Source organism: Aristolochia californica, unplaced genomic scaffold (genome assembly GCF_029961685.1).
Source record: "Aristolochia californica isolate CCGP_79_NKW_82.1479 unplaced genomic scaffold, dmAriCali1.0.hap1 SCAF_7, whole genome shotgun sequence".
Taxonomy (NCBI): Eukaryota; Viridiplantae; Streptophyta; class Magnoliopsida; order Piperales; family Aristolochiaceae; genus Aristolochia; species Aristolochia californica.
Window position 1 is genome coordinate 36,671,704 of NW_027182268.1, and position 13,706 is coordinate 36,685,409.

The 13,706-nt window shown below is 39.4% G+C and overlaps 3 protein-coding genes and 1 pseudogene across 3 annotated transcripts; all 4 read left to right on the forward strand.

The window, feature by feature from the left end:
• Positions 1 to 571: 571 nt before the first annotated feature.
• Positions 572 to 1,087, forward strand: LOC137937386 (uncharacterized). Its single transcript, XM_068782450.1, has one exon. It carries the CDS (start codon positions 572 to 574, stop codon positions 1,085 to 1,087), a length of 516 nt encoding a protein of 171 aa, XP_068638551.1.
• LOC137937540 (large ribosomal subunit protein uL5-like) lies at positions 1,085 to 5,774 on the forward strand (annotated as a pseudogene).
• Positions 5,775 to 6,087: 313 nt separating this feature from the next.
• LOC137937013 (universal stress protein A-like protein) lies at positions 6,088 to 10,080 on the forward strand. The gene is made up of 4 exons (XM_068782029.1): positions 6,088 to 6,376; positions 7,349 to 7,470; positions 7,560 to 7,678; positions 9,745 to 10,080. The coding sequence occupies exons 1-4, from the start codon at positions 6,166 to 6,168 to the stop codon at positions 9,851 to 9,853; spliced, it is 561 nt and encodes a 186-aa protein (XP_068638130.1). The 5' UTR covers positions 6,088 to 6,165; the 3' UTR covers positions 9,854 to 10,080.
• A 2,126-nt stretch (positions 10,081 to 12,206) lies between these two features.
• Positions 12,207 to 13,704, forward strand: LOC137937597 (glucan endo-1,3-beta-glucosidase-like). The gene is made up of 2 exons (XM_068782694.1): positions 12,207 to 12,334; positions 12,470 to 13,704. The coding sequence occupies exons 1-2, from the start codon at positions 12,271 to 12,273 to the stop codon at positions 13,432 to 13,434; spliced, it is 1,029 nt and encodes a 342-aa protein (XP_068638795.1). The 5' UTR covers positions 12,207 to 12,270; the 3' UTR covers positions 13,435 to 13,704.
• Positions 13,705 to 13,706: the final 2 nt, after the last annotated feature.

The following is a 13,706-nucleotide window of genomic DNA, read 5'->3' on the forward strand; positions in this document are numbered from 1 at the left end:
TCAATCATTCATCAGGGTTCACTACAGTCACGCGGCCCTTTACCAGGTGGGCCCAGGACGAGATCTGAGCCATTCAAAGTGTAGTGAAATGGGTAATGTGCGGCTGAAGTTTTTTCCTTTTCCGCAACTGCCGGTCCAGATAGTCTGGTAAGATGGTCCCCACCGCTTCCCCAGAGCCATACATGCATGTGTCGCATTTATGGCCATAGCTCAGGGTCCAACTGGCCGTGCACTGGGCACCAGTGCGCCATAAGACTATAGTTCTCTTTCCAGGAAAAAGTCATGCGGGTTCGCTCAAATTACCATTTTACCAATTTTGCGTAACGGGAGGGAGACTTGAATTAAAGCGTCTCTGATCCTGCCAGATTAATAAAACGAGGGTTCTTACAGTAATTTCCTAATTCATGAGTCCAGGGAAAATGTGGTAAATGCATGGATATGGCTTCATTTTTTCATTTTTCTTCTCTACGTGAGTAAAAGCCATAACTAAGACTCGTCTTCCCGTTCGATTCTCCCAGGTGTACCGACTGGTGGATCGAACGGACGCCGACCCAGTTTCTGGATTTCGCGCATGGGCTCCGCTTCTGAGGCTTCAAAGAACGTAGCGACGAGGAGGCAACGTTTCTCGACGGACGAGGCCGTGGACGCCGTGGATTGTTCCGGCAAATCTTGCCGTTCTTGCTCGGGGAATCTTCTCGCCGACTGCGTCGCGGTTTGCTGTTGCCCCTGCGCCGTTGTGAACTTGCTTGTTTTTGCTTTTGTTAAGGTGCCTTGGGCTGCCGGGAAAAGATGCATCGGAGTGCTGAAGAGGAAGAGACGAGTGGAGGGGTGGAAGAGTAAGAGAAAGATTAGAGGGATAGAGAGGGAAGAGAGTACGCGATCGAGCAAGAAGGTGGAGAGGAAGGCAGACTTGCAGTTTCCGTTAGGGTTTTCCAAACCTGAAACGGACATGGAGGATGACGAATGGCAGGTGGAGAATTTCTCTGCGGGCCGTGAAGCTGAAAGAGTATGGATGGAGTTGTATCAGATAGGTCATTTGGGTTTTGGCCGGGTTTCTTTCACAGGAACTCCAAGAAGGAGCATTTAGGGGAGAAAGAGTTGGCCTCTTCTCCGGTGATGATTCTTAGATCATTAAGTTTTCATTACTCTTTTGAGACGATACAGAAGATCTTTTCAATTAACGTCTTTTCCCCAATAAAGTTTGGAAAGGACCAGATTCCGTATTACAAATTAATTGGTATTTTTTGAAACAGTTGGCTTTATAATTTTTACCTGCAAACGAGCAGTCCTCGTCGTCTCTGTAATTTCTTCTGGGTAGAAGCAGCAGATTTCTGAAGCATAGCACGAGACCAAGTAAAGAGGAGTAAGAAGAGAAACGGAGCGTTGCCGTTAGGGCGGGGCAGGTTATTGTAGGTTTCAAGTACTGTAACGACTAACGATTGACTTTCTTGGAAAATAGCCCAGAGCAGAGATCTTCGTTTTTTTCTTGTAATTACAGGTAATCTCAGTTACTGCTCATTAAGCCTTGCAAGTATGACATCAATGTTCTTATTGCAGATTGTTTTCTTTCATCGTGGGGCTCTTAATCCATGAAGATGGATACATGGTACATAGACATTTTTATAAATGTGTAAATTTGAATTAAAAATTATTATTATTTTAAAAAATAGTTAATAAAAATAAATAATGATTAATTTTTTATTTTTACAAACTTTTATTTTGGAATAATTATAATTAAATTCTTATTTTCTTTTCTTTTCCGTGGGTTCCCAACAGACCTAGGAGATTTTACCCATCTACTCTTACAAATATTTCATGCAGCACTATTTTATCATTTATTTTTAATTAATTTTATAAAATTTTTATTATAATTTTAAATATTAGAAATTTAATTATACTTAATATATTAGGAATTTAAATAATTATTTAAAATTAGATAAATTTCAAATTAAAATTTATAATTAGTAGATTATATTATGTCATATTCATGCGTTCATTTACATAAAGTAAAAAATATTTTTCTAACTTAAATAAAACAATATATTTTTATATTTAAATAATTATTTAGTATTAAAATTATAGTTTAAACGAGAGCAAATTTTACTTTTCTTATTTCATTTCAGGTATTGGAGAATCGAATTGGACTATCACGCATCGGCTGTGAGTCTAGGGTTTACCGAGGGTTTATGGTCAGATTCTAAAACAGATCTCCACTCTTGTGAGTCACAGAGTGGAAGGAAAAGATGGTATGGGATCTCGTATTCCGATTTATCTATTTTTTTTTTTTTTTATGCTGATTTGAGCTATCATGGAATTTCGTTATGGCCCATTTCAGGCGTCAGAAAAGAAGTTATCGAATCCCATGAGCGAGATCAAAGTTCAGAAGCGTGTCCTCAACATCTCTGTAGGAGAGAGCGGTGATCGACTCACTAGAGCTGCCACGGTATTATGTTCATTGCCCTTTCTCGTATTCCGATTTATCTATTTTTTTATTTTTTTTTGTATGCTGATTTGCGCTATCATGGAATTTCGTTATGGCCCATTTCAGGCGTCAGAAAAGAAGTTATCGAATCCCATGAGCGAGATCAAAGTTCAGAAGCGTGTCCTCAACATCTCTGTAGGAGAGAGCGGTGATCGACTCACTAGAGCTGCCACGGTATTATGTTCATTGCCCTTTCTCGTATTCCGATTTATCTATTTTTTTATTTTTTTTTGTATGCTGATTTGCGCTATCATGGAATTTCGTTATGGCCCATTTCAGGCGTCAGAAAAGAAGTTATCGAATCCCATGAGCGAGATCAAAGTTCAGAAGCGTGTCCTCAACATCTCTGTAGGAGAGAGCGGTGATCGACTCACTAGAGCTGCCACGGTATTATGTTCATTGCCCTTTCTTGTTCTCACTTACTGGCGCACTTGCTTGTATTCTACTTATTCTACTTTAAGTTTGCGGGACGTAGTTTTATTGAACGATGCGGATGGCTCTACTGCAGATTCAGTGCTTTATTATCAATAGTAAAAAGTTTACACATTTTAAAAAGTTTACACATTTTAAAAAGTTTATTTTGAAATTTTGTGGCTTTTTCTCCATGAAACATATTTGTGGTTAATCGGAAGCCACTTTACATGAGTTGTCAAGAATCAAGATGATTGCCTGTAATATCATTGATGGGCATAGCAATGATATGTATCATCTATCAATGGTTACATCTTTAATTTTGATAAATTATGATACTTGATGTGGAGGTACACTGTCCACTCGCAATTCCTTATATGAGTTTGTTTATTTGTTGCTTTTGGTCCTTTTAAAAACAATTATTTAACAGAAAATATGATCAAACTGGATTGGTTGTGTTTTACCTCGTCTAAGCTACCTGATATGTACTGTTTCGTCTGATTTGTATCGTATTTTCAGGATGTTTCTAGAGAGCTAGTGCTTGCTTTTTAAGTTATAAAATTCATGGTTTCTAGAAGAATCTGACTTTTAACCATCTTTTTGTTTTTAAAGAAAAATGACTTTTCTTTGCTGAAAAGTATGTAGTGAATCTTTGTATCTCTTTAATGTTAATGGAAATTGCATTTGAGATATCCAGAGTTGAGCATTGAGTGCATGGAAAACCTTCTGCATAAAAAATTGTCATGCACAAGTCACTTACATCCTTTTACCTTTTTAATGTTAGCCATAAGTCTTGCTCAATGCATGATGGAAATGTGATACACTATCTCTGTGAGATGCTTTGCAAAATTTTTTTCTCATTTGCCTCTTAGTTTCCACTTCATCACGTCAGCCTTGAAACAAGATGTTTTTTGGATTACTTTTTTTTTTTTTTTCGGTTGTCAGTGAGATAGATTCTCCAAGGCAATATCGTGCATGTAGTTTGATTTTGTGAGAATTAGTATCTGCAACAATAGAAGAACCAAAGGAGTGCATGAAGTATGATAGTTCAGCAAATGCACAACGGAAAAATAATTTTTCTTGCCTATTTGAATATCTATTGATGTGTCTTTTGGAAAATAAATCTATAGAAGTGATTCATTTTTTAGCCTACTGCAGTGGAACATGTTCATCTAGCATAAATGGTGAACTCTCCAAGCTGTTTGGTTAGTAGAAAAGAGTTTGGTATGGTAGATCAAATGTATTACATGTGGCTTACATGTATCTTTCCTCTCTTGATGAAATCTCTCATCATTTAAAAAAAAAAGTTATCAGATCCAAATGTTTATTATTTGTGAGCAACAAACTCTTTTCCACTTTGACCGGAAAACTGGGAGTCTGATATTTTCCTGAAACTTTTCTCTTTTACTACTTCTTTTTTGATGTATCTGTGGAGCTTGATATCTGGTTTTCAGTACCAATTCATCACCTGAGTAGGAGTTTATGTTCTTTATGATGGCTGGCCCTCAGGCAGTTGGTTGCAATTTTGCTTGATATTTTTACTAGTTCACAATTTGGAGGTGTGCCTTCTGCTTTCGATGTCGCAGTAATCTTGGGTTGCCAGTCTTTTCAGCCATTTACCTCAGTCTAATGTAGGCCTATGTAACATTGCAGAATACGTAGTTATTGCTTAGACCCTTCGTTTATGAGATGGTTGCATTCGTTTCTATCAAACACTTTGTTATGTTAACAATTGTTGGCAGTTCTGATGCTCTATGTTGGCTTTATTTCGTTAACCTTTTATTTTCCTCTCTTTTTGTCTAGTTGCTTTCACTATTTTTATGCACTATTTTTATGCCTTGTTCTGAAGAAGAGGGTAATCACTGATGTCGGACTGCTGGGCTCTTAATATTTCATCTTCTTCAAATTTCCTTTGACAAGAATTTTGGGTAGGATATAAACACTTGGGTTTCCACCTCTTTTAGACAATATTTTCAAAGGAACTTTTAATCTTTCATCTACATAATGTGTTGCTACTGTGGCTTGCTTGCCTTTGGATTTTTTTTTTTTTTTTTGGATAAATGGTGCTTTAATTGTCTCTGTGTTTGTATTTTTATCGATTCTCTGCTGTTTACTGCAATCCCAAATGTTTAGTGTTGAAAGAGTTTCTATCTGTTCAGTCTGTAATGTCATCGAAATAAATTTGCAGGTTTTGGAATAAATGAGTGGGCAGACTCCAGAGTACTCCAAGGGTAAGCTGGACCAGTACATTTATATTGGTATTTATTTATTTTGGTTGATGGTCCTTAATGCAATGCAAATCTCTTTTACAGCAAGGTATACCGATCGATCATTTGGAATTAGGCGTAATGAGAAGATAGCTTGTTATGTCACAGTCAGAGGTGACAAGGATTTTCAGCTTCTAGAGAGCGGCTTGAAGGTTAAGGAATACGAGTTACTGAGAAGGAACTTCAGTGATACGGGATGCTTTGGATTTGGCATTCAAGAACATATTGACCTTGGAATCAAGTGAGCTAGCAATTTTTCTGCCGTTGCCCTTTTTCCTTTGTGCTGATTCACAATTTAATGCTTTTATGGTAAAAGGAGGTCTTGAACCGGTATGATCCTCAACGGGTATTTATGGCATGGACTTCTACGTAGTTTTGGAGCGCCCTGGATATTGGGTTTGGAATCCAGCATAGGGTGACTAAGGAGGACGCCATGAAGTGGTTCCAAGTCTAGTACGAGGGCGTCATTCTCAACAAATCGCAAGCTTTGACAGCTTCATAACTGTCTAAACATATATTGATAAAGGGTTCTCTCAGCTCTTCTATTAGTACTTTAATCCAGTCTTGAGTCATGGATTTTCTCGACGAGTCGTTTTCTTGTTGAGGGATCAATCTCCCAAAATCGATGTGAAGAGAGACTAAAAAGATTGGTAAGAGTTATCTCCATTATAAAATTAAAATAACTTCTAATATGCACATCTAATGGGGACTCTGGAAGGCAGCGGTCATAGAGATGTCTATTCTCTCTCCGAGAACGGTGCCCACATCATTATGCCTTTGGTGTCGGTCTGAAGGCTCTGGCTATCACAAAATGAAACTAAACCCCCGCGAGGGTAGGGTAGCATTCGGGTGGTTGTTATCCCTTCCCTCGCTTGCGCACGTTAGCTGAACTCCCCGCGAGATAAAAGGGCGCGCAGAACGTTTGAGTGTCTGTTGAATCAGTCCTCCCTCTCAATCTCCATTGCAGCTGCTGGAAGCAAGCAGAGAGCGTGCACAGTGACAGACATGGCGTCTCCGAAAAATGAGTCGTCGTCATCGTCTTCCGCTCTTCCTACTCGGATTATGATCGCAGTGAACCAGTCGAGTCTCAAAGGATACCCCTTCGCTTCGATTAGCAGCCGCGGCGCATTTGAATGGACCTTGTCGAAGATCGTCCGTGATAACGGTGCTGGCTTCAGGATTTTCCTCCTCCACGTTCAAGTACCCGACGAAGACGGTATTACTTCTTCTCCCTCTTTCTTTTCTTTAGCGTTTCGCGTTTCTTCTTCCTATGAAATTTGCCTTGTGTACATATCTAGGTTCGTGTAAGTCTGTTAGGGTTCTTTTGCTGACTCTGCTAAACAATTTTGAGTTGACTGCTGCGATTTAGAATCTTTATGGTATTTTTCGTTTGTTAGGTTCGTTTTTCATGTGAAATCAGGCAGAACTCTTATCGGAGTTCCTATTTTTCTTTCACTGCATCGAACAACTGAATTTGAAGACTCTCTTGGTGAAACCTTCTGAATTGGCTTCTTAACTCGTAGCTATAGTAAATGTTTGACTTAGTAAAGGCGAAGTTCCCTTGTATCACATGGATACATGTATTTGTTTTGTTTCTCAACTGAGTTCTCTTGCTGTGAGTTGATCTTGAAGTTGTTTCATTCAGAATATTTATGCCTTTATGCTATCTAGAGTCTGTTTTAAATTTTCGTGATAATATTTATGAAAATATTTAGGTGGGAGGGGGGGATGTGCAAATAAAAGCTTGATTACAATGTCTCCTCTTTCTTTGCTATTGTGGCGTTGATGGTTCTTTTGGATAATCATCATGAGGTGAGGTGAAGAAAGCATTGACTCTTTCATGTGAACGGATGCGACACTTTCATGGAACAAGCCATTTTGTGTTGATATCTTATACAATCTCAGTCTTCAAGAAAATAAAATAAAATCATATGCCATCTCATTGTCCAATGTTTTGGCCTTTGAACCCCTCAGATCTTAATCTTCGATCTGGCATATATTATACTGTTTACATTGCGATGCTTCTAAAAGTTGTAGGAAGTGCTAAAATATACTTTTATTTGATTTAGGGAGTGCAGAAAATTTTGGTTTACCTTTCATTTAAGTGTGGAGAGGCTTTCTTAGGGGAGTAAACCAGAAGCTGGAATTAATTGCTGATTATAATTACTTTTTTTCTTGCTGATGTCAGGGTTTGATGACATGGACAGCATATATGCTTCCCCTTCAGACTTCAAAGATATGCAACGGAGAGATAGGATTAGAGGACTCCACCTGCTGGAGTACTTTGTTGAGCGTTGCCATGAAATTGGGGTACGGAACTTTTTGTCCTTCATTTGTATTTTCGCTTCTTATCATCTTTGATAAGATATTTCTTACTTGAGATATGTGATTGCTGGTAGGTTGGCTGTGAAGCATGGGTCAAGAAAGGTGATCCAAAGGATGTTATCTTGCACGAAGTTAAGAGAGTTCATCCTGATTTCCTGGTTGTTGGAAACCGTGGGCTTGGACCTTTTCAGAAGTATGTATGAAGTTTGCCTCTCATTGGCTTCTTATCCTCCCATTGTCCTTTCCTTTTTTGTTTTCTTTCATCAATTAATGAAGACACCTTAATAGAACCTAAACTATCCTCTTTGCAAACTTTAGCTGCATAATTAAGAACCATGTTGAGATAATGTATCTGTTTATTATTTTTGCTGCAAGTCATACTAAGTTCATTCTAGAAAACAATGTAGTGATGAAAATTTATAAAAGAAGATTTCTGTTTCAGATTTCTTTTCCTTCTCAAGTTCATGTTGAGCATATAGGCCTCCTTTCTTCAATAAATTTTTGCTTTCAAAAGCAGCAAAAAAAAGAAAAAAAGAATGGTGGTTGCATGAACTCTGCTTAGCCCATGATGTGAAGTCTTCGTTTAGAATGAAAGTAGACAAGTTGTGTCCAATGTCAGAAAGAGTAGTTGAGAAAATGCACCTGTTAGGTTTGACTGGCTGTGTTCTCCAGGAATGAAAAAAATGGCATTAAAACAACCTAGAAATTGTTAAATAATTGAATTGTTCTGTGGACGTTTCTTATTAGAGGAGACCACTTTTAATTGATAAGATATCCTCCTTACTCTTTCTTCTAGGGAAAATAGAAACACAATTAACAGTCTGATTGCCGTCCACTCTGTATGGAACATCTGATTGCCAGTATATTGGCAAGGGAGGGTGACATTGGAAAGTTTAGTCTCTAATATATTTATGTATGTGTTTTCTACAATGATGAAATAGATAAGAGGTTTTAAATGGAAACTGAAATAGTAAATCTGTGGCTGGAACGGTGCATAATAACTAGAGGAAAGTCGTATGCTATGTCAGAAATATGTCTCTATTTGGGCCCTTTTTGGCCTTGCTTTAATTCAATAAAATCCTAAACACATTCACTTCTGATAATATTGTCTTTTTGAATTTTGGACTTGCAAATAATGGTTGCATTCCTTTGTAGAGATTTATAGACCACCCAAAAATGTCTATGGGAACCACACTTAGATGAGTACATGCATGTGTTGTGGAAGTTGTAATTGATCAACACCTTCTGGTTTGCATCATGCCATGATATCACATGGATTCTTCTTGAATGAAAAACTCATTAGCTGTTTCTGATAGAAAGTAACATTGAAATTTGTTACTGTAACCAAATATGCATCCTTTATATTCATAAGCTTGGAGAAGGGGGAATCTTCCGCATCATAAGAATTATTCAAATTATGGCTCATGTCTCTAAGTCAAACTGTTGTTTCCTTCAGAAGAAAAATACAAATTTTCAAAAAGAAAAAAAGAAAAAAAATCTACACTGTACTACATCTCGCATGTAATCTCTGCACATGAAAACACTGATTGATGTTCTACCTCGACAAAGTTGTGCGCCTTTGTTCAATGGTCACATGGGAGACTCTAGCGTGAGCTCTGGGGTTCAAGTGTTCCCAGGGGAAAGGAGTGTACTTTGTCTTTATAATAAAAAAAGGGGGTTTTAATAGTTGATAAGTTGAAACATATAAATAATGTCTGCATGCAAAGATCCGTAAAAAATCATATGCAGTTTTGGCATTCAAAATAATGTATGCAGTGCAGATATAGGTCAAAAATAACAGATTTTATGAGGTTTAGACACTCTCAGTCCCATTTATTGGTCTAAGTGCATATGCATGCACTGCAGGAAGAACACATTTTTTCCAGTTTCATGACTTGAACATTTTGACAACAGAAAACAATGTGCAGCCCTTTAGCCTTGTTACCTTATGGAGGTTTGCTCCCATAAAATTCTCTAAACACTTGATATGATTTGGTTGCATACATGTATTTTTAGACTCAAACCCAAGATCTTATACCATATGCCCACCCCTGTGACTATTGCATAAGTGCTACGAGTCCTTTCGAGAGAAATTTGTACAAATATATATATATATATATATATTTTTCCTTATCAAGTGGCAACAAGATCAATGTTATACTTATTTTCATTGACCAGCAAATCCAAGACTTTAAAATGAAAATTTTGTGAAAAATAACTTTTGGAACTGACCTGTGGTTTTGTACATCAATTTTACAGGGTGTTTGTGGGGACTGTGAGTGAATTCTGTGTGAAGCATGCAGAATGCCCTGTGATCACTATCCAACGGAAAGCAGAAGAGACCCCACATGACCCAGTCGATGATTGAGAGCCTGCTGTATTCTTTGGCTTCGTCATTCACCCCACCTAGTCACTATATCAACTACCACTGTAAGGGTCGAAATGAAAACATTCAGTGAAAGAAAAAGACGTATTGATGTTTGAACTGGCTTGTGCATGATATGATAGCTTGTGATATTTTGTGCTATGCTGTTTACTTGACTGCATTTCATGTTTCAATCGGTTTGCTTTCAGCATTTATATCTTCATTTTCAACTGGTTTGGCTTGTCTAAACTCCCCATTTTCAGCAACATCCGCATTCGTTTCACCATTTCCTGTTGGTTTGGCTGCATATCTTGTGTTGAACCCGTTTTCTGGGTCTCCCTTGCGTTGAAATGGGTGGCTATCTCTTGATTTTGTGCGCCAGATGCGATCTCTACAGATGCGAGCAATGAGACAGGCAATAATCAAAAAAACTGTTATAATGGCCAGTACTATAAAAACAGGCCCAAATGAACCCTTTGTATGGGAGGAAGGCTGTGTGGAGACTGAATGTGGGTAGACCACCACCGGCTGGGGAATGGAAGACATCTCTGTCGATCTCTGCCCTCGTGTTGTGGTAGACCTCCGTCCAGACAGCTACTATAAGTTGTATACTTCGAGTGAGAAGGAGGTCTAGCTATTCCGCGTGAGCGGCTCAAGAAACGGCGATTACTTGTTTTGGGAGAAAGGTTGTCTGAGGACCTAAAGTGAGAGAGACTTCTTTGATAAAGATAAAAGGGTGATGGATGGAATAAAAGCATTGCTTTTTCTCCAACCCCTAGGAGTTGTTCGAATTTTATTCCCGCAAAAGGATCCTTGCCGGAATTTCGGCCCAAGGTATTTATTTACATGACACATTTCCCTTTGTCTACGAGATTTAGAAAGGAATCTAAAGTAAGAGAAGAAGATGCGAATGTAAAGATGGTGTTGAGTCCAGTTTTTAGGCTTGTAGTGGAAGACAAGAAGAAACGCAAAAAATAAAAGAGTAAGCCATTTTTTGTCCCCATTTCACCTGACCAAGAACTCGTCCAGAAAGCTGGAATATAGGAGATAGGTGCTATCTAGCTAAAAGAGACGTGTGTCATCTGAATGGGATACCTTGCACTTTTTTTTTTTTTTTATACATAATTGCACCTAATTTAATTAGCATATAAGAGATGTTAGTTTATGTCTACTCTGTATATTAGTTATATTAATACAACCATTTTTACACGCCCCAAATAATTAATTATTTTTTTATTTATGATCGTCTTCTTTTCTTTTCTACAGAGATTTGTTATGAAACCCGGATAGGACTGGTCGGTTGAGTTGGGTTCAACCGGACATAGCTCTCTGTTCAGGTTATAGGTTTTGAAAGACTCAAAAAACTTAAAATCAAACTTGCCTGCCTGACCTAGGTTGCAAGCTGGGGCGAGTTGCTCCCTGACTTGTCGCCTCCCCCTTCTCTTTGCTCAAAAACCGTAAACCTCCCGGTCTTTTTGCACTTGAGGCGGCCGCCTCATTTCTCTGTCATTTGCGGCGTCTTTTTCCCCCTATTATACCGATTATTATATTTATAATCGGTAAAAAAATTAAATAATAACTCGTCGAAAAATATATTAAGTGATGGATTTTAAAAATAATAATTATCAGTAATCAATTATTTTTAGTGTTTTAAAAACCCTTAAAATGATTAGTAATTACGTGAATAATTAATAATTTAATGTCAATAAGTAAAATGTAATGACTTATAAAATTATTAAGTAAAATATTAATTTAATTAATGGGGCTTATTATTTATTAAGTTATAAATTATTTGAAATTTATTTTAAAACATATTATTTATATTATACGACTGAGCCAGGTGAGGTTGTTTCTAGGATTAAGGCTGGACTGACTCGAATTCCAATCCCAATTCCATCTACACTAGATTTAAGTATCACAAACTATTAAGATATTTCTGATTATATATAATATTATATACCATACTAAATATTTTTAATTGTTTTTTTAAATTATTTGAAATTTTTTCTTTTTGAGTCGCCCTGTTGAAGGTCGAGGGAGACTCGGTCAGCGACACGGGATCAGCCGTCGGGGAGTCAGATCCCGATTCCCCGTAATTTTACTGATTGGAGAGGGCACTGCTCATCCACGTGTTCTCCCTTTATTTGATCTAAGGAGCTCCGAACTCTTCTTGCAGAGAGCAGCGGAATCTACGTGTCTCTCGGTTATTTGCTGGTTCAGCAGAGGCGAACTCTGAGGGCGAATTGGCAACAGAATTGAGCGAGTTTTCTGAATCCAGACAAAATATAGTAGCAGAAAACTGTCAGGACCGACAACCGCCACCCCATCTTACCTTCCTCCGTCGTTTCCTCTCAAAATCAAGCATTTTCTCCTGGTTAAAAACCCCGAAATGCGAATTCCAGCGGAGGGGACAGAGAAATATGGCCCGGGTTTCCGTTTTCCTCTTTTGTCTCAGTCTGGTAGTCTTCTTCTCCCCTACAACAGGTAGTCTACTTTCTTCTTGTTCTCGCCCTATCTCTGCTTCTTTCCACCCGCGCCAGAAGTCAGCTTTCTGGCCCCACTTTGCTAGCATATATTTTCAGCAGCTGATCCACAACTGAGCTTTTGTTTGTTGAACAGTAACAGCTGACAGCGTGGGAGTCTGCTATGGCCGAGTGGCGGACAACCTCCCGCCTCCGGGCATAGTCGTGAGGCTCCTCAAGGACAACGGCATTTCGAAGGTGCGGCTCTTCAACAATGCTCCATCCGTACTGAAGGCGTTCGCCGGCACCGGAATCAAACTCATGATCGGCGTTCCCAACGAGGAGCTCTCCATCCTCAACACAAAGGAGGCCGCATTGGAGTGGCTCAATAACAATGTTTTTGCGTACGTGCCCCCTGACCAGGTCCTCTCTCTCGCTGTCGGGAACGAGATCCTCCTCAAGCAGCCCTACTACGCCCCTTACCTTCTCCCCGCCATGACCAACCTCCACGAGGCACTTCAGAGTCTCACCCTCGGCGGAAGAATCAAGATCTCGACCCCCCACGCGGCTTCCGTCCTCTCCACCTCCTATCCTCCATCAGCCAGCACATTTGACCCCGAGATCATGGCCACCATGCGCCAGCTGCTGAAATTCTTGGACGACACGGAAGCACCCTTCATGGTCAATCTGTACCCATTCTTCAGCTATGTGGCAAACCCGGCTAACGTGCCACTGGAGTTCGCGGTGTTTGGAGTGGCAACACCGGTGCATGACGGAGAGTTGACTTACGAGAACCAGTTCGACGCGTCGGTGGACGGGTTCGTGGCAGCTCTGGAAAAGGAAGGATTCGGGAACATCCCGGTGGCGGTGACGGAGACGGGGTGGCCGACAGCCGGAGGGGCCGGTGCAGGGAAGGCAGAGGCTGAGGCCTACAATGGGTGCATAGTAAGGAGGGTACAGAACGGAGTGGGAACCCCGAGGAGGCCAAACGTCGGAGTGGAGGTGTTTTTGTTCGATCTCTACGACGAGAACCAGAAAGATGGGAGCGAATACGAGAGGCATTTCGGAATTTTCGGAGTTGACGGCAAAAGGGCCTACAGTATCCGTTTTGGTTATGCTTGAATGATATGATTAATTCGGCAAAAAACAAGTACTTAAAAGAGTTGTCATGGAATAGAAATGGAGATCAAAATTACCCAGATCGAGAAATCTGCAACCAGATCAGTCATTTGCCTTTTCATTTTAAACAGTCTCATGATATCACCTGTGCTACGATTTTCCTTGTCAATCCCAGCAAATAACCGAGTTACAACAAAACAACGCAGCCAACTCGGAGAATTATAGTTGTGAAACCAAAACGTCTGGCATAACTGATGAAAAGAAAACGGAACTTG

Coding starts and splice junctions, on each gene's coding strand:
- LOC137937013 (XM_068782029.1), top strand. CDS start 6,166: ATGGCGTCTCCGAAAAATGAGTCGTCGTCATCGTCTTCCGCTCTTCCT. Junction 6,377..7,348: donor TCAAGTACCCGACGAAGACG/GTATTACTTCTT, acceptor TGCTGATGTCAG/GGTTTGATGACATGGACAGC. Junction 7,471..7,559: donor AGCGTTGCCATGAAATTGGG/GTACGGAACTTT, acceptor GATTGCTGGTAG/GTTGGCTGTGAAGCATGGGT.
- LOC137937597 (XM_068782694.1), top strand. CDS start 12,271: ATGGCCCGGGTTTCCGTTTTCCTCTTTTGTCTCAGTCTGGTAGTCTTC. Junction 12,335..12,469: donor CTTCTTCTCCCCTACAACAG/GTAGTCTACTTT, acceptor TTTGTTGAACAG/TAACAGCTGACAGCGTGGGA.
- LOC137937386 (XM_068782450.1), top strand. CDS start 572: ATGGGCTCCGCTTCTGAGGCTTCAAAGAACGTAGCGACGAGGAGGCAA.